Source organism: Cajanus cajan, chromosome 4 (genome assembly GCF_000230855.2).
Source record: "Cajanus cajan strain Asha chromosome 4, NIPB_CcT2T_4, whole genome shotgun sequence".
Classification (NCBI taxonomy): domain Eukaryota; kingdom Viridiplantae; phylum Streptophyta; class Magnoliopsida; order Fabales; family Fabaceae; genus Cajanus; species Cajanus cajan.
In genome coordinates this window covers 75709189-75733079 of record NC_138520.1, presented here as the reverse complement: position 1 = coordinate 75733079, position 23891 = coordinate 75709189, and the positions used below count along the sequence as shown (strand labels likewise).

The window sequence follows — 23891 nt, the reverse complement described above, 5'->3', positions numbered from 1 at the left end:
TTAATCTATTAAACTATTTAAAAACTTATTTTGCATTAACAATGTTAAATAAACTAACAAATAAGTTTAATAATTATATTTTTAAATATAAAGTGTTTGTGATGTATCTTATTAATAACAACAATATTTATTAACAACTCGCATTCGAGTGTGATAAATGATACAGGAAATTGTTTATAAATAAATGATTCACTTGGAATATAAATTGTTTTGAAAAATCACTTCCATAAATTAAGAAATAGTATTTATTATGTTTAATTAAATTAATATTTAATTATAATAATTATATTAATTATTTTTAAGTTTTCAAAATGTGAACCGTAAATAAACAATATTATAAAAGTGTGTTACTTATAATCATCGAATAAAATTTGTAAAAATGTAATGTGAATTGCATAAGAGTAATATAACATGATAGATATGATTTAAAGTAAAATAAGAACCTTGATAAATATCTTATAAAAAAATTAATTAGAAATGCTCTAATTCACAATGTGTTTCATTCCAAACTGTTGCATCATTGTAGACATCATTCATTAAATCTTTGAACCATTGAAGAATAAAATTCTTCCGAAATTTTAGAATATCCCCCTTCCGAAAAACATAACAAATTATAACAGTTATAATCACATGTATTATTATAACCAAAACAGAAGGCAGAAGGCTAAGTTACTCACAAGTTTGTAGTTTTCTGCTTTATTTCCATGATACCATCACTATATATTTTAAAACATACACCCCGCAATCATTTGTAGCATACATACACAGTATCTAAGGGTGGACAATCGTAAAATTACCATAATGTGGGTTTTTTTTTATTACTCACCCATTTTTTTCTTTTTGCATGGAAAATTTCTCACACCCATGATTTGTTTATAATTATAAAATTATTTCATACAGAATTCTACAATAATAAAATATTGTCCACTTTGTATTTAAGTTCGCATAATTTTACTTTTGATTATAATCTAAAATGTTTATTAATCATTAGAATATGTGTATTTTATAAACTATTATTTTTTTCTTGTTTTATTGATAGGAGACTTTATTTCTATTTTAACAAACATGAGATCTATTTACGGTTAACCAGTCATGGTGAACCGTTCATGCGGCTTAAAGAATCTATCAAGACAAACAATCTGTTTGTAGCCATCTTCAGGACATAACAAAACCAGAACGTGAGAAAAATATCTACATAGATAGAAAAAGAAAATTAGTGGGATTGCTATTTTGTGCCTGACACCATAGGAGTTTCAAATCTGGTGAAAATATTTTTCTTGAAGAACTTGATCCCTGTTTTATACCGGCCTTCTGTGCTGCTTCAACTTCAAACCATTTGGACGCATAGGCAAAGTTGTATATTTTTTTAATGAATTGTAATATGGTCATCATTAGTTATATACGAATAGGATTTGTACTTACAATTACTGCCTCCATTCCCAGATTCCCTAGAATTAGTTCAGCAACAAGGGATGCGTACTAGTGTTTCATTGTGATTTAATTCTTATGTAGCTACAGCTGTACTATATTATTCCACTTACTAATTTTATAGTCTCCAGTGTGAAAAGACCACGAGATTAAGGACTTCCTTATAACAATAGAATCACATTAGGCATAACCTCAAGAAAGTACTTACTTAATTTAACCTTAGTTATTTTTTTTGTAGAGAATATTAGATGTGTTAGTCACATATAAAATATTATTTCAAAATTATTTTATTAATGGAGAATATAGTTTTGATTGGAGATTTTAAAAAAAAAAAAAAGAAAAAAAAAAGGAATGACTCTAAATTTGTGTATTGAAAAAAAAATGTCGGAAGTACTAGACTACTAGGGCATTAATTATTTTAAACAATGTATCAACGCTTTGGGTTTGGTCACATTGTCATAATTACAGTTTTCTTGTTCATGATGGTTCCACGTGAGGTTAGGAATGAAAATTAAACAAGTTAAGCTGAATACGGTCATTGACAACCAATAAAAATCTAATGGGAACAATGTTTCTTAAATGTTTGGGCTTCTAGTTTTCAATGCATTCAAATTCATCTAAAAAGCAATCTTCACAATCATGGAAAGAGTTGTGCCGTCAATTTTTTCTGGCTGATATAATAATATCATCGAACAACTTTGGTGAAAACCGAATAATTGGAAGAGGAGGCTTTGATGGCATTTAAAATGACGTCTAAATCATTACGGTGCAACTGATTATACAACTAATCAATAATCCGTGGTGTAATCTGACATATGGTTATATTTATTAAAAAAAATGTAAGAAATTAAATTAAAAATTAAAAATACAATAGAAATTAATTTGACTGATAGATACATATTTTAATAATGATAATTTAAACACACTTAAACTTTTAAAATTTTAAAACCTTAAATTCTTTTTGATGATTTACAAACATTTTATTATATTTAAAACTGATTAAAGAATTGAAGTATACAAAGTAAAAATACATTTTCGTTTGAATAAATAATTAAGAAAATTATATTAAATAAATTTAAATTTGAGTTAATTTAAAATAATGTTTTATATTCCTATAAACTTACCTAACATTAGTTAAATTCTATAAAATGCAATAACTCTAACCAGGATTTAATGATTATTTATACTAAATTTATCAGTAACTTTTCCATGCGAGACAACAGAATCAGTAATCACCATAAAACGTCAAGAGATTAAGAAAAACACTACAGCATATCAGTTATCTTGCAATCCTGTAAAGCATGAGGAATTTATGTACTCATGTTGCTAAGAAAACACTTATTAGAGTCGCGTGTAAAAGTATGGGAAAAACTGCCTAAAACAAAAGGGGGGAGTGCAGACTGTAAAGAAATGCAGTTCCAAGGAGTCTCCAGTATTCTCAAAATGTAAACCTCCTGCAACCAGCAGTATTAATGGAACATCAAAAGAATGTAAACACATTTGATGCTCTAGACTTTTTCTTCCTTGCAATGTAAGCTTTGCATTGTGATGATCTCTTGCTATGGTGAACACACTGTTGACATAGGATCGGTGGCAAGTTACAGGTTTTCTTTTCTATAGTTCTAGGGGTATAACTTGCAACACTAATCAGCAGATACTGACACTTTTAACTAGTAATACTTGCGCTATAACATGAGTTTTACGTTGCAAGTAATATCTGTTGCAAATTACAGGATATACAAGCTAGTTTTCAAAATTTTAACTCTAGAAAGAGAAAAAAGAAGAGGAAGAATGAAACCTGTAACTTGCACACAATAATAGGCTATAAAAGGCATGTGAACATTCTTATTTCATGTTACAGAAGCTATAACGTGAGTAGGGCTTCACAAACAATTTAGCCAATGAACGTTCTCAGAGGATCTTTGAGATTTCTACCAATAACTTATGCAGGGCTTGAGGCTTAGAGAAAAAAGGAGAGTGATCAGCCCCCTTCAAACGGAAAACCTTTTCTGGGGGGCTAGCATTTATCATGTTCTCCTGCAGTGAAATGGGTATGGCATTGTCTTCAAGGGTTTCTATATAAAACCGCCTTACAGATCCATATTTCAGATCTGAAAGGGAAAGCTTCTCTAGAACTGGTGCAAATGGTACAGACCTCATCGAGACAGATGCTAGTGCAACATCCTGCATTTAGAAAACAAACAACATACGAGGAGGGTCAGGGGATATAGATATAAGGTCGCAAAAAACTATGAGAAAGGGCAGAAACAAAGCTTAGATTCTGAATCACATATACAAATGTGTATTTACATAGTATGCTAGAGACAATATTTAATTGGCTAGGGAGAGATCCTGACAGCAAGGATTCACTACAGAAGGACTACATATAAAATATATTATACTGTGTTATAGTTAACGGGATATCAGCTTTCTCCTGCAGCATATTGCATATGTAAACCATCTTTATAAAGTAACAGATAAAAGACCGAGCAAAATCCTTCTGAGAAATTCTACATGTTTAATTTGCAACATACTCATCAAATAGTAGAGATCAACGGAGAACATTGAAAACTAACCATTTTGAAAATTATGAAGCACTCATAAAGCAGTTGCCTGCTATTCAACTAATTGTACAATTTCCCTTGTCATCCAACATTTATTTTGTGCCAAATTCTCACTCTGATTAGCAGTTGACTAGTTGAGTCCCTAATAAATCTAAGATCAACTAATTAAATAATTTGCACATAAAAATCCAGTCATCAAATGCTAAAAAAATAGTTTGTAGATCTTTATCAACTCAGACTGAATAAGAGATTGGATATGAAGTAAAGATGAGTCTTTTTCCCAGGTATTGCCATTTTAATTATAATAAATAAATAAATAAAATGTAGCAGGACCAAGGGAACTTCTGTTTGTTCTCTTTGAAAGGGAAATGGAAATATGGCACCACCCAAACTACTTACTTTGGCGGGACTTTGGTTGAATAACAAATCCCTCAACAATGACTTGTCCAGATCAAAGGCTGAGGGAGGGTGATCGTTCCCATTAGCATATATAAAATTCTGAGCCTGTTGCATAAGATCATTTCCACCTGCCTGCAACAGATAGCCACAATCGAATCATCACTAAAGGATACGAGAATTCATCATTTATAGACAATGAAACTGCATTGCATACAACAAGAAAAAATTACAGATAATTATAATGCCGTCTGTCTCTGTTTTCAATCTTAGCCCCTTCCAAAACATAAATATTCTACTCCAAAGGGGTGCGATATCATAATTTTACTAGGAATGATAGTAAGATTATCAGTTTAGCAAAAATTTAATGCATATTATTATGAAGCAGCCATAAAGCAGGTGTATAATACTGGTAAATGACTTTTTAATTGGTTGGAATTGAACATATGCATTTTTGATTACTTATAAAAAGTTCTCAACATAAACCACCTAATGGAATTGAGGTAAAACGCACTGCCTTTTGCCGTGCAAAAGCCAGTTGTAGCTGCATGCAAAGAGGAAATTAAAAGTATAGAAGTCGTTGTTGAAGGATCCAATCACATAGCTGTACATAGAATGTTAGTTCAAACAATTTTAACAAAATTCAGGAATCAGGATAATAAAATAACTACAATGACTCTCAATCCCTATCACCTCACCTACCCTCCCTTTTTCATTCAAGCTTTGTGCAACTTTTTTGGTAGAGATTTTCATATTACAGAACGAGTGAAAATGAAGATGCATTAATCTTAATGCTAGCAGGAGATGGAAAACCTGTTGAGAAATAATATCGAGAGTACTTTGTCCACTAGTCAGCATTGCTGCAGCAATAAAGACAGCCTTGGAAATCTTAACAGGAAACATCTCCATTGCATATGATATACATGCCCCTCCAAAATCATGTCCAACCAAGATCACCTTCATAACAATCCAAACAAAAGTAAGAGATATAGGGAAAGAGAATTCCCAGAGAGCTTATACTCAGACATAGCTTTTGTAATACCAAATATCATATCCTAACAAGCAACAATGCCAAATGGCCCAACAGCAAACCATCAGTGTCCTCCCAAGAGTGAACTGAGGGTGAAACATTTACATTTCACACGGATTTTCAACAGTGTGACTTAAATGAAACAAATGAAGACTACAGTCTGTTTCCAGATACAATTAGTTAAATCAGTACCAAGCTAAATTGAATCATTTAACTCTAAGAAAAATAAAGAGAGAGAGAGAGACAGTGAGAGAGAGAGAGAACTTAATATTGCAACACTGTTTAGAATGTCACCAGTCACCACATATCCTAAGTAGTTTCAGGACAGTTGTACTATTTGTTTTTTTTTACAGAATAGAAAATTTCAAGTAAAGCATAACTCCAATTGCCTGTATTCAGATATATACAGAAATAACTAAGATAACCAGATAATTTTTCCTTTGCTATTTAACCATAAGTAAGGTAATAACTTGGTTGTTTTACAATTTTTGCAATTGTAATCTTCAATCCAAATCATTCATAATTTTCTCTACACCTTTTTTCTGTAAATCCAATTGCTTTGCTTTTTAGCACCCTTTTTTGTCCTATTTTTTTTCCACAATAAAATCAAATTCCTATTATTTTAAACCACAATATTACATATAGGATATCGTTATCCATGAGAATCCTTAGCTATTGTCCAAGGCCATTAATCTATATTGGAATTCATAGCCATAATACAAACTCTTACACAGCACTTTTAGGGGGAGGGGGTGGGCAAGTCACAAAAGTCATAGTTTAATCAGAAGCTGGCAATACCAAGCATTCTACCTGCACTTAAATACTTAAACACAGCCAATGGAAATATATATAATAAAGATAGAATAGATCAATCCATTAGTTATAAAATCGGAAAGCAATATAAGTACCTTTCCGCCTTCTGGAAGGTTTTCAAGGAAGTCAGTAAGTGGCTTCACATATTGTGACAGACTTGTTATGCTGTTTGTATCAAACGAACTCACTCCAGAACCAGTTAAATCTATGGCAGCTACTTTATAACCACTTTCTTCTAGAAGTGCTATAGATTTGTACCAACACCAGGCCCCAAAGCCACCTCCATGAACAAGGACAATATGACTTGTCTCAAGATCATCGACCTTCACACCCTGTCAAATTGAAAAGCAGTATTTATAAGCTAAAGGGAATACAGGAACATGACAAGTAAAGAGAACTCTTAGTATTTGAACTAATAACAGATAATGTGTTTGCATTGCCCCATTCCTGCCAAATATAACATGAAAGTATTACAACATACATTTTTTTTTTTTTGCTACACTTAAAAAATAAATAAATAAAAAGAGTGGACTCCTGTTTTATGCATCACCATACCAAAATCAAATGATTAGAATTTTTCAATGTAAATGTTTAACCAAGAAAATGACACAATATTACAACTTTAATTAAGACAGAACAGCACTAGATCTATGTGAATGTCAATATCATTTTAGAAACCCCAACATCACTGTTGTGACAAGAGAGAAGCAAAACAAGGTTACCTTCAAAGCTATACCTAACTTTCAGTAAAAAACACTCCAATAGAACAAACCTCGCCTCCTCATTACACCCTCCCATTATCCAACTCTAGAACACATTATTCTTGTACAAAATTCTATTTTAAGTGCCTACAGCACATGCCCCCAAAATGCTTCAACACATGTCTTGCACAATTTCCTCTCGAACGAACAGTAGTACGGGATGTAAAAAAAAAAAAAAAAAAATGATCATCACAGATGAACATCTCATTCCATTTCCCACATCTCATCTACTTTAACTTCAACTCAAAGAAAATACTTCATCATAGAAACTCCATCCAGTAATTATCAACAGCATGTCTTCAACCAAGCCCCGAATCCAGAAAATCTCATAAACATCAAAACAGACAAGAATCATATACTCAGTTTCACTTCATAAAAACGCCCATGAAATCAAGCACAGATTTTAAAAAAAATCTAACAAACAGAAAACAATAGTCCCATCACTCCAAAGTTACCTTAATCACCACACCAGTACAACAAACCAAACCCACCAGACCTAATTAAATCCTCAAATTTTCCAAAACCATCTGATACAAGTACAACAACAAACTAAATCAACCAAGCAAAAATTAGTAAAAAAAAATCCCCTTTTTCGCCTCAAAAGTGCTAAAAAAAACTGGAAATTACATAGTTTCAATTGTCCATAATTTCATGCAACATCAAAGGAGCGACAGTGACTGCAACTTAAGACGCTATCGTGAAATCAAATCCTCCAGAATTAACAAAAGAAGAAGCAAAGAGAGTGTTATAATCGCTTAAGCAGAACCTGATTAAGAAGCTGATGCGGTTGAAGAAGGGGGTCGGTGAGGGACCTCGACCTGGAACTGGAACTTCTGGGCAAGGCGTTGCTGCTGTTCTTCTTGGAGCCTCCATTGGGGTACCGAAGCGAAGTGGAGCGATCGAAATGCTGCTGCTGCTGGTGGTGGTGGTGCTTGAAGAGAATCGCGGCGGCTATGGCCTGCTCGCGAATCGCGGCGTCGTTGAGCTTCCTCTCTCTGCGCGAAGAGGAACGCTTCTTGGCAGAGGGTGGTTGTTGCGACCGCTTCAAACGGGCGCAGATGTTTCCCATTATCGGAATCAATTGTGGTGGCGCATGCAGAACAACACTATCAACAAATAATAATAATAATAATAATAATAATAAAGAGGGAAAGCGTCGTGGCGTGGGGTTGGGGAAGCTTCAGGTGGAGTTGGCAGCAACAGGAGAAAAGAGACTTTGTTTCTTTACGGGAATTCAATTCACATAACATTTTCCTTTCTAACGTACGTATTATTATGGATCCACAAACACAAACTACAATACTACCCTTGCGTTCTGTTTGCTTCTCTGCTCTCCACGTGGGTTTTCGCCTTTTTTTTCCCTCACTCGACGTGATTTCTTGCGTCTTTCCAAACGACGTGCTCAAGGTCTGCCAGGAATTAATTTTTAATTAAATATTATAATGGTCGTGAATTGATACTTTGAAATTTCCTTTTCGGATGGGAAACGTGTATAATATAATAATCGGATCTCCCTCATAAATTCATAATCAAACTTTGCGTAACTACTCTTTTCTAACTTAGGAGAATGTTTTCAAAAGGTAAAAATAATCATTTATTCTATTAATTAAGTGACTTTTTTTTTAGGGGGGTGTATTGGTTTAGGATTTCGTAGGATTTTAAAAGACTTTTTTTTGAGTAAAAAAGTCCATTGGTATTCAATCAGGATTTTATGTCACTTAAAAACAATCCAGTGGTATTCAATCTGGATTTTTAGGATTTTTTAAAGAGTCCATTAAAATCCACTGGTATTCATTTGAGATTTTTTACAACTTAAAAACAATCCATTGGTATTCAAAAATTTAAGGATTTTAAAGGATTGTTGTGTGAGAGAGATTTTGAAAGACTTTCTAGTGTTATCTATAAATACCAGATTCATAAAACAATCCCATCCAAACCCATCGGATTTTGAAGGATTGTTTGAAATGATTTTTCAAGTGTTTTAAGAATTTTCAAGTGAGTTTTTCATCTTTTTTTTCTATGCTCCTGTCTTCTCCATTTTTTCTCTACTAATAATACTACACTATTGTTCATTGCTCATATATAATACTATTCTCATACCATTCTCCTATTTTGTGAAACTCTAATATGTAAATGATAGTGTCATTGACTTGTTTTATTTTTCTGTTCGTTCTCTTTAATTGACTTACTTTATTTTATTCTATGTAGTTGAATTTGTTCCTTTATATAACACAAAAAAATACTTGAAATTTTAACTTTTAAGTGGTAATTTTTTTTATGACACACGTTAAGAAAAGAAAAAGGTGAAAGATGAAATTGATATCATAATCTCAACAATATATATATATATAAAAGATGAATTTGTTAGGGTTTTGTGAGTAAAATGAGATAAAAATGGATCTTAGTAGGGGGAAGAACCCTCTTAGCATAAAAATTGCGAATTCTCTCTTTCCCTTGAATTTGTTACTCTTATCCCTCCTCCTTTTATGACTCAACAATTATTTTATTTTTTTTACTATGAATTTTTCTTTTTTATTTTTATATTATGAAATTAAGATTTTTTATATTTTAAAAAAAGAAAATTAACATAAGACATTGCAATATCTAATTTTTTAGAGTTTAGGATTTATGCCTTCATTAACTTATTTTTTAAAAAAGAAAATATTGTTAAAATATTTGTTAGAATAATTTATATTTATAAATATCGTTAAAAATTATCATATATATATATATATATATATATTCTCTATATCTAAATACTTCTGTTTATATAAAAAAAATTATATATCTAAATATTTTTTCAGTATCGAATATACTAATTTTTTTATATAAAAAATTATCTTATGTTTCTATATTTTCGTTTTTACATTTTTTTTTATAATAACTGAGGTATTTGATCCATTTGGATAGCAAAAATATATTCGATCTTGTATGATGGTGTGCTTCTAAAAATAATAATATAATTTTATTGATTTTGTCTATTATCCGTAATTATTTATATAACTATTTTTTAACATATATTGTTTTAGTAATTCAAATGGGAGATTCACAAGGAAATAATAAAGAAAAATGAAAAGAGAAAGAAAACTATGAAGCTTGGATTAAGGATGATTCCGATGAATTGTTACAATTAATAGTGGATGCTATAAAAAGAGGATAGAATATTATAGAGAATTATTATTATTATTTATCTAGACATTATTTTTTTTATTTATTATTTTTATCTTTGACTCTTTTTAAATTTGAATGTATAATTTTTTTTAAATCTTATCAAATGTCAAAACTCCACAAAATCCCACAGAATCCATTAAAATCCTAATTTAAAAGTCTTGCAGAATCCATTAAAATCCTGATTTTAAGTCTTGTAGATTCTTGCAAAATCTTAAAAGTCATGAAAATCCTGCAAAGTCTTTTAAAATCCGCAGGATTTTTTTTAACTAAAAAAGTCCTTTAAAATCCTAATCCAATACACCCCCCTTAGTTTTATAAAGAAATATAACTTTTTTTTTTATTTATGGAAGTCTACTTTTATAAGTAGTATCTCCAACGTCCAAAAATGGGAATCAAAATATAATTTTTATTAAAAAAAATATGTATTGAATTATTTGAACTAAGAACATTTATTTCCAACTTTTTTTGTTTCTTTTGACTTATCATGGTTTTGGAACATTTTTTTCATATTAGATATATTTTTAAATTTTAAGATAACATTAATTATTTTTTTACTAAATATATCCTTACTTCTCACAATGAAAATGAAAAAACACTAATATGTAGTTATTTATTATATAATTATAATACAATGAATAAAATTGGAAACTTCATATTAACATATAAAAAAATGTATTATATTTCTTTATTTATGCATATAAACATTAAATGATAAATAAAAAGGAACGAAAATAATATTATTTAATAGTGAGATTCTATTGACATCTGATATTAAAATCAATGATATCTTTAATATTTTTTTAGAATATAAGTTTAAACTTATTCAATATCTTTAATATTTTTTTAGAATATAAGTATTAAATTTTATATAATTTAGACTTTATATATATATATATATATTACATTAAATTTTTTAATGATCTTTAAATTAAAAATTATTAAGGAATACATTATGGATTGACTTGTTTAAACATATTAAAAAAATGTTTATAAATAAGTGTCTTTAAAAAAATTAATTATCTTGAAATTATTTTTCGGTAATAAACAAAAATAATAATTTTGATTATAATAGATTATTTCAATAATAGAGTATTAAAATAATTAAAATTTTGAAGGTTAATTTAAAAATTAGAAAATAAAATTAGACATGTACAAAGTGAATCGTATACACAAATTATAGCTACCAAACCAAAAGTAGTCCCTACGAAAGCGAATTAGATAACGTGCTTGGCAATTGGCATCCCTTTTTTTCCGGAAAAAGCTAAGTTTCGGAAGTGTGTGTTAATAATAAGCAAAGAAGGCAACTAAACTTTCTATACGCTGAAAAACAGAATAGCCGATTTGTTAATTGTTAAGAAAAGAGGAACATGCTTAGTATTTCAATCAGGATACCATATATTTACATATGTGGTTTCTTCAAATATGAAAATGATCCACTCAAATATACCAATTCCATTCCCTCAGGACCACTCTTTAAAAATTTCTCAATCAGGACCACTAGCTATCACACTTCTCTCTTGTAGCTTTTCAGCAGAAGGATGCTTCTATGGGGCCATTACAAAAGAGTTCAATTTATATCTTACAACTATGAACATTGTATCTGCAAATCTGCTCAAGCATGTGAATCTACAATCATGGCGTGCATGAGATGCACATGATCCCAGTGAACCTTCTGCAAAGTAACGTAACAAGTTACAATATGAAATACTGATGTTTGAACTTATTGGCAAGACCAGACCAATTAACTTCAAGGATCTGGTCAATTAAGACTGCTCATAACTTGGATAACATAAGATATGTTTTTGTGGTAAATGCTTTTATAACATATGATTATGATTCTCCATAAAACTTTTAAAGATAGGGATGAGTGCCTCTATTTACATCATACTTGCAATGATTCATGTACCTATGTAATGAGTTCCATTTAAAGTCTAGGCGATTCCTTTTTCTTTTGTCCAATATAGATATATGTGGCTATTCCTGTTCGTACTCCAATTTGTCATTTTTAGTTAATTGTATGCAATCGCATTATAACAATTCCCAATAAGTCGTTTCTAAGTGGGACAAAACTTTGTTTTTTTAAATAAGTGATATCATATTTAAGTTTTGTGAATATATAAAAAAAATATATGGTTGAAAAAAAGATTTCCATAAAAGTGATGTCTCAATTTTTTGTTTTACACAAATTAGTCATTAATAAAATTAATAAATATTTCATTCTAATATCATAATTATATAAAAAAATACTTTTGTAACAGTTAAATTAGTAAAAAAAAAATACAAATCAGTCATTAATTGTTAGTAGAAATGACAAAATGGGTTAGTTTGACCTAGTTTATTTTGGCCCAATCTATCAAAAATAGGATGAAATGAGCTAACTTACTTGATTAAAACGGACTGAAAATCTTGGCCTACCTCACTTAGAAGTAGGTTGGTGTTAGATTTTTGTGATAAGCATACCAAGTCTGTTATATTATAAATTAAAGTTTGAGTGTTGTATCCACACAAATTTGGACTATATTTTGTAATTTTTATTATTCTAATTAAAGCTTGTAAAAGAAAGATTTACACTTGTTTATAAATTTGTTGTTTTGAAATTGGACATTAAATAAGTAAGTAAACAAATAATCAAATGGCAACGTAACTTTGTAAAGATGACAGTGAGAGAGATTGTTGGGGTTAAATTTCATCTATTTCACTCCTCTTCTTTTCTTAGATATCTATATATGATTCTTATTACTTAGTATTATTGAATTATTTAAGGTCATTATAAATCAATTTCTTGTCTTTAGAAATTTTAAGGATCCTAATTCAATAACCAATTCCTTAGTTTACTAAATCAAAGTCCTTATATTAAGTTCAAAAATTTGTGCAAGTAACAATTATAAATTTATTCCTAACCTTTATAATCATCAGGTAATTTGATTCAAATCATATTTATAATATATTTCTCAATCAAGATTTATATCACAAATTAAAGGTAAGTGATCAATTCTCCTTAAGCCTTAAGAACAAAACCACTAACACTAAATAACAAGGTATTATATATATAAACCAAAAGGGTTTGATAGATTACACTCAATCTCAATAGAAAAGAAGATTGACTACTCATGATGGTGAGAGCAATCTCTATTTACAATAAAAGCATACAAAAGAAAAGATTGAACCTAAAATCCTTCTCCTCAAAAGGTCTTGATACTTTCCTCCTTCAAAACTCTATTATCTTTTTGTATCTTTTTTATCCCCATTTTTCTCTCTCTTCTTCCCTTATATATGTCCAAGAAATTAAAATAGAATATGCTATAAGTGACCAATCTGCTCCATCATTTTCAAACGCTTAAGTGGATTTTGAATTATTCATGATGAAGAAAGTTTAATTTGTTGAGTCCTTTCTAATGCATCCAACTCTTTTTCTAGAATGTATATAGATCTCTTACTTCTCTATGTCAAATACACTCAATTGTTTCTAAATAGTTGAGCAGATTTTTCTAATGTGATCTTTTACTCTCTGTCTTTGATTCATTGAGTACATTCAAATTAGTTGAGCGATTTTGTAAATTTTAAAAACCTTAGGACTTGATCAAAATTGTGTGAAAAATAAAGGTTCATTAGTCCAACATTTATCAACTCTTCACAAACTAATTTATTTACACTTTTTTTTATTCTTGCAATATTTTAGGTGTAAAAATTAGATTTTATTTTAAAACTAATTAAATAATTATCAAAAAAGTCAAATTATTTAAGTAAAATCGACACTTATTAATTGATGAACTAACACACAGATGAGTCTTTTGAAATATTTAGTGAAAAATAAGAATATTATTTTAGTCTTGATAATAAGAAATATAAGTCTATTTTTAAATATAATCATTTATACTTTTAATTTAATATAAGTTTATTAACTGATCTTTTACTTATTTTCAATGAAAATAAATGCATATATGGAACAATTAATATTATAAGGCATGTTTATTAATTGAAAAAAATTATTCCTTCACTCTTAAGTAATACTGTTATTAAATACAACTACCGCTTATATTGTCTAATTTTATGAGTATTTTTTTAGTAAAGTTTTAAATGAAGATATTATTAATGACAAGAAAATAATTTAATTATTTATTATTAATCTCAATAAATCATTATAGTAACATAACTAATATTTAACAAAGGTTAAAATTTGGTTTTACTTTGTAAACACGTTGAGTTTGTGACTGCACGCGGCTTTAATATAGTTTAGAGTGTATCGGACAAGTTACTATTAACTTACAAGTTAGTCTAAGACTCTAAGCTAGTTTCATTAGATTCTTTTTACAATCAATGTTCGCACATGTTCGCACATGTTCGAACCTAGTAAATTAAATTACTACTAGTAAATTCATAGTTGCAAAATTAATGGCCGCACATGTTTCAACCTAGTAGTATAAACATTACTAGCTTATAATTAAAATAATTTCATTTAATATGAGTTATTTTAATAATTCATAAACTACTTTAATTAACTGATAAGTTATTTTTTTTTATTTTCACTCATTTACTCAAAACTATTTTACCTTCTTTTATATTTTACTTTTATGTCATTTTACATTTTTAAATAGTTTATTAGTTAATTCTACCAAATATTTTTAATGTATCTATTAACTTACAAATCTAGGTGCACCTATTGGAGGCACCTCAAAGAGTGGGATAGCTCCCCAAGATTTAACGCGGCTGCATACACAAGGCAGGATTCGAACCCCTGACCTTGCTTAAAGGTGGATCAACCCCTACCGCTGAACCACACGCTTGAGGTTTATACTAAAAACTGATTTAAAGATAGTGTGAAATAAAAAAGATAATAAGGAGTATTTAAATATTTTGGAGACGCGGGTGAAAATGTGGTTGTGGCATTGATGCGTGGTCGGAACTGCGAACTCGTTTCACGGACATGTCGGTCGGTGCACTGGAAAATTAGGTGTGACATTTGATGATGCATGAGCCATGAATTAAGGAGACATCACAGTATTTAATATTCATAGCTACCTTAATTAGTTTTCTTCATATATTGTTTGTAAGTAGTGGGTGGCTGGCGGTGCCCTTTAATAAAGTTTGTTCCCTAATTAATCATGCGGATATAACTCAACAATTCCTCTATGAACCTTCTCATCTTGTTTTATTAACAACAAACAACATACCCAATTCCTATTTATTGTATATTTTGTCCAACACCTTCTAAACATACATTTCTCATTTACAAACTTTAAACACATGTTTACAACAACAATAAGGTCAGGTTTTTTTTTTTTTTTTTTTTTATATAAAATTCATAATTCTTTCTTCCACTGTTTTTTGTATTGTACGAGTTGTTTGGTTTTAAAAAAACATATTTTATATTTGAATTCTTATTTTTTTAATAATTAAGTTTGTATGAAAATTGGAAACAATAAAAATTTATTCTTAATATTTTTAAATATACATTTGAAAATTAAAAATAAAGTAAGAAAATTAAGAGATTGTTTTTATAATTAAAAATTAAAATGTAAAAAAAATATTTTTCTGAAACTAAAAACTCCTCATGTTTCTTCATTTATTTAGAAAACTCTCTGGCTTGGTTGAATTCTTCAATGGAAAATCACCTTTGGAAAAACATATAATTATTGCGTAGCATATAAGTTTGTGGCGAATTCACACGTACTTGTGCAAGCAAGAGACCTGGTTTTGAGTCGTACATATGAGCGCCGACACAAGGAATACAAATCTTAAAGAAGATAACTTTTAAATTTTTTTTTTTACATGAAGCAAAATTTTTTCCCCTTTTTGCTTTATGTAAAAAACACTTAAAAAAAAAACTCTCTTTTCTTTTTTATATTTATACTGATAAAAAAAAATCTGGTAATCCTGTTAATTTTTTTTTTTTTTTGTATATACAAATAACTTAGTTTGATTCAATATTCGACGCACCTACCATTGCACGGAAGAATTTTTCTTATCATGTGATGATGCTAGGTTTTAACTTTCATTCTTCTTATCTGTCCTCTTGGTGGCCCTACGTAGCACTTGCACTTGGAGGTGTACTACCAATAATTTCAACATTAATTTCCAAATAATTGTGGTTCTGTGGAGAAGTTAGGCTTCTTGTTAAAGATTCAACGTCTTCAATTATATCACATGACCTGACTAAAGATATTTTACTGGATGCATTTAATTTCTTTTATGAATATTATATTAATGCAAAACATTAATGATTACCGTAATGTATATGATATAAATATTTCATTAACATAATTTATTTATACATAGAGTTATATCTAATAACATGTAATTAATGTATTTTTTTACGACTATCCATCATGCAAAATATACAAGTTTTATGTCTTTACACGGTGTATGTAATTTTTACATTTCCATAAATTTGTACAAAATTACAAATATGTTTATGAGTACCAATTAAAGTTGTCTCTTATTTTTTACTATTGTTCGTGTTTTTGCGTCAGCACGCACTCATGCAATTGCTTGAATTTTCGAAGGGGATGTTGAAATTTATCACGGGCCGTTGTACTTATTAGGTTGGGCTTGTGATGGGCGAACAACAGATACTCAAGCCCAAAACAAATGTATTATTACAATGCATCTTTTATTTCCCAATATACTTTCTTTTAATCAAACAATATTTAACATGTCAAACATTTCCATCATTTCAAATTCATAGAGAACAACACTGAATTTTGTTTATGGTTCCTGAGTTCAATATAGCAATGAAACTGCTCTTCTCTAAAGAGCGTGATATTGTTGCGGTTTAGGGTTAGTTAATTATGATTGGATTCATTTATGGTCATTTAAATTTTAAGAACACAGCATTAGCACAGTATATTTTATCAATTTTCTTCAGAACGAAGGAAGAGAGCAGCGAGAAGGAAAGCTTGAAGCACACCCACGCGCCGCCGCAGAGGCTTCAGGCACCGCAAAAGGATGGGCTCCATCAACCGTCTGCGACTGCCAGGTTAGTAAAACAATACAACTACCATTCTCTATTAATAATATATTGAGACTGTTTTCTAATTTACTATGATTTTTTTTAGGAGTTTAGTAGTATCAACTAATTAAATATGACTACATCAATTTTATAATAACAAGCGGCTAAAAACTATTTGGTGTCTTCCTTTCAATTTCCATGTCTTTTCTCATATTTATTATTTATTATTTTGTAATTTTTTTAAAAGTTTAAATTCTCAATAATAATTTGTTATAAATGGGTATAGATTATCAGAAAATTAATGATTTTCAATGATATAAAAATTTAAAGTTTGGTTGACAATTAAGAGTGCGGTTGAAAAAAAAATAGTTTAGAAGTTTTGAGCTGTTTTATTTTTCTTAGTAAAAAGACTATTTGCAAAATTAAGCTGGAACGATTGCTGAAATTTTAAAAATATAATAAATTATTTTTAGGTATGTAGAAATTCGAAGTTTATAATTGTTTTTTTATAAAACTTTTTTTTCTAAAGTTGGTTTTTCTATAATTATATGAAATTATATTTTTTAAAAATTATTTTAAACAAATTTATTTTAAAAAAATTCATTTTAATTATAATCAATTATAGCAACAATCAATTATAGATAATAAATTATTAAAATAATCAAATTTTCGCCGTTATCATGGACCCGCTCTTTGTATACTTTAATTAAATTCTTTACCTAACAAATTATAGCTTATAATTTTAGTCTTGGACTCTGGTTGGTTCGTTGGCCTATAACAAATTAGTCATTTTATTTTTATTTTTATTTAAATTTTACAAATAAAAATATTAGATAAAATAGGTTCAGTAAATTGCAGGAGTAAAAATTATTGGCTCACTAAATTATCTAAATAGTCCTATTCTTTTTCAACTCAATTTTTTTAATCATGCCATTGTTAACACTTCTATACACAAAATTTTTTATAATTTAAGAGATAGAAAGATAAGTGAGAAATGTAATAAATAATATGATAAAAAAATACATAAAAAATGATGTTATATAAATTTTTATATGTATATCACGTATCAAAAGATTTTATATTGTAAGGGCATTGTAATTGAATTTTAAGATTCAATTTTTATAATTCAACATTTGATTGATGATTGATCTAGTGCATTGTAGTAGAATTTTAAGCTCTAATTTTTATAATTCAACATCTGATTGATGATGGATCTTGAATAATAGGTACAGTGATATCTTATTGATGATAATGTTTAAACTACAAAAATTTAACAAAAAAATATATAATTTAAAATTTTAAAATTAAAATAAATCACGATACAAAAATAATTTATTCTTTAACAATGCATTTAGTTTGAGAACGAAAATAAAAAGAAGATAAAAGAAAAGAATATAGATACAACGAAAAAAAAAGAAAAAAATTAAATAAGAAAGTAATAAAAATGAAAATAATAAATAAAGATAAAAATGTGAATTTTAAGAATTTAATTAGATTTCTTTGATAGTGTGAAAAAATTATATTATCATATCCAATTACAAATAATTATATATATATATATATATATATATATATATATGATAAGAATATAAGATTATCAATTTTTTAATAATTATTTTAATTAAAAATACTCATATTTAGATTATTTTTGTCAATAACAAAACAATCTTTAAGCTACATGAAAATTAAATTATATTTTTATTGTATTAAAAATCGTGCCACTCTATGTTTTTTATCCGTGTATTCATTCATGAAAATTTGACAAAAACATATGTCATACTACCAAACGGTAAAAAAAAAAAAAAAAAAAAAAAAAAAAAAAAAAAAAAAGTAGCTTCTCTTCTTTTAATCGGATGCTGTTTTCTTTCTTTCCTTGGTTTTTCTATTAGATCAATCTAAGGTAAAACTTCAAAAGTTTAGTGCATTGTAGATAGTCCCCACTTTTTAAATTTTTCCTTTTAGACTTTATTATTGTATATATAGGCATGAAATGAAATTCTTTAGGTCTCTACTTGGATGTTTCTTAGTCCTTTCCGCAACTGTTTCGAGTCAAAAAGCAGTTATAATTAAGCGTCAATGCTATGCTATTGTCTTTATTTACGTTTTCTTTCTCTATTTCTTCGGCAACACGTCAAAAAAAAGAAGAAAAACCATTCTCTTCTACCTTGCATATCTTCCAAAGTTGCAGTGTGTTCTTGGAACTTTGTTTTGCTCACCGATATATGTTCTTGGTACCTTTCTTTCTTTCTTTATCGCTTTCTTGCAATTCTGCTTTGTCATCCTGTTTATTATTTGATAGCCAGATGTTGTTGCAAACTTGCAAGAACTCATGTTATTTACTGTTTTATGATATATTTTGGTGTTTCTGAAAAAAAATGTTTGCTTGTTTGGAATTTTTGCCAATAGTACGCTCCATTTGTTTATTAATTCAATTTTCTGCGATCAATTGCTGGGTTTTTCGTTTGTTTCAGCAACCAAACTTCTGTTTTTTTTTTTAAAAAAAAAAATCTTGCTAATACATTTTTAATGTAATTTGATTTTTTTATCATAATAAAATTATAATTCTGTTGCTTAAATATTTTTATGATGATGATGAAAAAGAGGAATATTAGAAGAAATGAAACATATTTTATAGTTAGATTTTATTCCATTATGAAACCCATTTTTATATGTTTATATTTTCAAATTTCATTTATTGTAAAATTACATTCAATGTTCTTATATACAAAATTGGTTTTTTTTTGGTGTACAAAAATCATTTTTTTAAAAGTGTAAAAAAATGGGTTTTTAACCTTTTATTTTATTTTTGGGTATCCCCATGATGTTATTGATGGACAAACATAATTTGGGTACCTTACCCTGCAGCTTTTTGCTGACTTCGAAATAGAATCTCTGAAAGCACTAACTCTTTTCTAGTTTGTCTTAGACTGCCATGTTATTTCTTGGGGAACAAGAGACCTTGGGAATGGGGTTGCATTTGACATACTAAATAAACAATCCATTTTTCAGGGTAGTAAACGAAGTTTCTTCTAATTTCAGTTTTTTTATGACCAGAATTGAAGAATAATGTAGTAATATTGGTCATTCTCATTTCCGCCTATTTCTTCAAGCACACCATGCATACACTTGAAGGTCACTTGCAAAGTGATTCCTATCCATAGCTGCAAGCTGCATCATTTTGTGAAGATTAATAGTTTATTAACAATATGTACATTTTAATGCAATCCTTAACTGTTAGTATTAAGTTATATTTGTTTTTACTAGCTTGTTTTATATATAATTCCATTACGTCATTTGTATCCTTTGGTGTTTATATTTGCAGAGTTCATTTGTACAGTAGAGGATTCTATAACCCTTGGGAGCTAAGTATATTAAGATTGTTTTCATCTATACAGCGATTATAGTGTTACAGTGTTACTTGTGTCATTAATTTACTTGAGTACAAAAGATACATAGGATGGAACCCCTAAGAGAGCAGAGAAAAAAAGTAGTTGCTGACATACCAAACGAAGGTATAGAAACTGCTATGAATACTGAGTCAGCTGAATTAGATGAAGCAAACAGTGACAAACAAGTTTCTTGTAGTGAAGAAATGAGAAAATTATCTGTTTTTACCATAGATGAAGAGGATAGGGAAAAGGCTCTGCGAATTTCTTCAGTTGGACGACCAATCGTTTGTTTGAAGAAAAAGCTTATTGTTCTTGATGTAAATGGGCTGCTTGTGGACATAGTTTCTTCCCCTCCAAAGTATCGCAAACCTGATGCAACCATAAGAAGGCGAGCAAGTGAGAAACAACTATTTTAAAACATGTTTATAAACTTCTTCAGAAAAAAAATATGAAATAAACTTTTTTATAAACTAAAATTAGTTTATACAAATTAGTTAATGTATAAGTTAATTTTAATTTTGAAAAAAAAAATATTTTACTTTTTTATTCTTTTTTTAGAAGTAATCATAGATCATTTTATTAAAAATAATACTCTTATTTTACTTTTCTATACTAAGAGAGTAAGAGGTGCTTTGTGACCTTTCCCCCGGCCTCACAATGGTTGCAACCACGTGCATTGGGCCATCCTTTTTATGCATTCTTTACTAATTGGGCTATGTTTCATTTCAGTATTCAAGAGGCCTTTTTATCTTGAGTTCCTGAACTTCTGCTTAGAGAAATTTGAAGTGGGTGTTTGGTCTTCGAGAACCAAGTATTCTTCTGCCATCTTTTCTAAAATGTCACTTAAAAATTGTCTACATTTTAGTGGCTACCCCATTTTCCTATGTGGACCCTTCATATTACAAGCAATTAGCTGTGGCGTATTAATTTCAAGGTGTTATTTTTTTGTAGGAAAAATATCGATAGTATCATTGATTATTTGATGGGAAACATGAAACAAAGATTGCTATTTTGTTGGGTAAGTATTTTACCTGTTATCTCTTAATTGACTGTGTTATACTACTATATGTTATATGTTACTCTTTTTGTTCCTCATTTTCAAATCATTTGTTCTCTATAGTAAATTTCGTATAAATCATATATGTGCAGTCTTGTGATATTTTGTCTGACTATTTTAAGTAATAGCTAACATTGATTTTAGTATTTTTTCTTGTTTCTGTATGTACTTGATAGTATATTTCTTACATATTTCAATTTTAGGGACTATACAGGTTTTCAGTTGTATAATTATATTCCTTAGTGATCTTGCCAATCAGTGGAAATTAAATTTAAATATAAATTTTCTCTTTTCCCCCCTCTTTCGGATGTTTGTTTTGTACAAGGCATGATATGAGATTTCATTAACTTGCAAGCATTACACATTTATACTTATTCTGTAGTACAATTTACCATGCCAGGTATCTTATGCATATATATATATATATATATACTATATAGAATTTTCAGGAAATTCTGGTGCTTCTCCCTTTTTTTTTATACAATTTTTCTATTTATATTAAATAGATTGAATAAATAGATTGAATAGAAAAATTGTAAAAATGAAGGCGATATGTTATGTGTTGTCCGGTACGATTGAATCGAATAAGTCCTTATGGAATAAATATTCAGCTGCTTGTATAGCCCAAGTTTCTTTTGGATCCCAATTCCAATATGATCTCCATGCCTCGTTAGCCTATACTGCTCCTGAAATAATACCTATCGTTAAAAAGATAAAACCTAGACTAATAGTACGGTAACCCCAATGATCCAATTGTTGAATAAATTGAGGTCTAAAATAATTTCTATAAGACGAAAAAAAACTTTGAGCATGTTTCCCATCTCTTCTTGAGAAACAAGCGGGCTATTTCTTTGCAAAATTGTGTTCAATTTCTTTCTTGAGTGATGTTTTTTTTTTCAACCCTTGCTTTTGATGGAGTTACCTCGAAACAATGGCCTACTTTCATCTCATTAAATGTTCTTGATTTTGATAGGATCTTTCACATTGTACCGAAACAAGTTTCAAAACTCTTGAAAACAAGTACAAGCCAGTTGTTTTCAAGGATTTGAGGAAAATTTGGGATAAGCATGATTCTAATCTTCCATGGGAAAAGGGATACTACAATGAATCAAATACATTGCTGTTGGATGATTCTCCATACAAGGCATTACTTAATCCTGTAAATAACTATTTCCTTATTTTTTCTAATTTTCATTTAAGAATATCTATATTACCAGCATATTTCTCTACTATTTACCAACTTACTCTTAAATGTTTTGATAAAATATTTTAGCCATGCAACTCGGTGTTTCCACACACATTCAAATTTCAGAGCCAGAGCGACAAATCACTAGGTATGGTACAAACTACTACAAAATGACCACTAACTTATATTTTATGGATCGTGGTTCACTGATCAGTGCATACTCCTTTTTATGATTCCCAAAGCTTTTATATGCAAAGCGTTATTAACGACATAAATGAATTATGACAGGTGCTGGAGGTGATCTGCGACAATATTTGGATGGATTGGCAAATGCTGAAAATATGGTGAAGTATGTTGAACAGCACCCATTCGGTCAAGAAGGTATCAATGAAAAAAGTCAATGTTGGAACTTCTACCTCAAAGTTCTCGATAGTCTTTCTACCTGTTAACCTGAAAAGTGGAAATAGTGTGTCTCTCGACATGGATAACAATGTTTACTGCTAGCTAAACGAGATAGTGTTTTTCCAAAGAGATAGAGACATAAAAGGCGTTTCCTTTTGTTTTTCTCATCAATAATACATCAATTTTATTTTTGTTTTTTGCATTTTTGAACCTTCTTTGAGTATATTGCAAAACTATTATAACAGCAAGCTGGCTATTGGAAGGAATATAAGAGGGTGAGACCTCAAAATTGAAGTATTGTTTATCATTGAATTTCAATGTTGTTTTTATTAGATTTTTTGTTATTTGCTACATACTCGTTGTGTGTGTATATATATATATATAGGAATGTTAGCAACACATTCATTACGCTTTTATATTATTGGTTCGTTGTTTATGAAGACAACACACTTGTTAAAGAGTGACCGTTTGCTAGGTAACTAAATTGACTTTTTAGAAGATGAACAAACAATAAAATGTGTGTTGATTTGGATTTCATTAGAAAGTAATCCATTACTTCAGCATTTTGATCATGGATTATTTGTTTTTTCTATTAATTGAACTAAATGTATAAGAGCTGAAAAAAGATATTTAAAAAATTCTAATATCTTTAATCTTGTAATTGCTTCAATGTCTGCTCCAAAATTACTTTGGTGTTATATACGTGACGTGAGGGCTCTTTAAGATTGGGCCGAGTCATTTCTGG

At 29.0% G+C, this 23891-nt stretch overlaps 2 protein-coding genes across 5 annotated transcripts; one reads left to right on the top strand and one right to left on the bottom strand.

The window, feature by feature from the left end:
- Positions 1 to 2681: 2681 nt before the first annotated feature.
- Positions 2682 to 8244, bottom strand: LOC109814823 (putative methylesterase 11, chloroplastic). Its single transcript, XM_020379336.3, has 5 exons — positions 7759 to 8244; positions 6327 to 6563; positions 5202 to 5345; positions 4392 to 4523; positions 2682 to 3612 (listed from the first exon to the last, which is right to left on the bottom strand). The coding sequence occupies exons 1-5, from the start codon at positions 8059 to 8061 to the stop codon at positions 3340 to 3342; spliced, it is 1089 nt and encodes a 362-aa protein (XP_020234925.1). The 5' UTR covers positions 8062 to 8244; the 3' UTR covers positions 2682 to 3339.
- An 8548-nt stretch (positions 8245 to 16792) lies between these two features.
- Positions 16793 to 23458, top strand: LOC109814822 (putative FCP1 homology domain-containing protein C1271.03c). Of its 4 annotated transcripts, XM_020379334.3 has the most exons (7): positions 16793 to 16940; positions 17029 to 17139; positions 21231 to 21312; positions 21453 to 21519; positions 22532 to 22717; positions 22832 to 22892; positions 23033 to 23458. In XM_020379334.3, the coding sequence occupies exons 2-7, from the start codon at positions 17109 to 17111 to the stop codon at positions 23191 to 23193; spliced, it is 588 nt and encodes a 195-aa protein (XP_020234923.1). In that variant the 5' UTR covers positions 16793 to 16940; positions 17029 to 17108; the 3' UTR covers positions 23194 to 23458. The 4 variants fall into 4 exon arrangements, with proteins under 4 accessions (XP_020234923.1, XP_082929216.1, XP_082929215.1 ...); XM_083073090.1 differs by having other exon boundaries at positions 16825 to 17139; XM_083073089.1 differs by lacking the exons at positions 16793 to 16940; positions 17029 to 17139 and adding an exon at positions 19002 to 19343.
- The last annotated feature ends 433 nt before the right edge of the window (positions 23459 to 23891 follow it).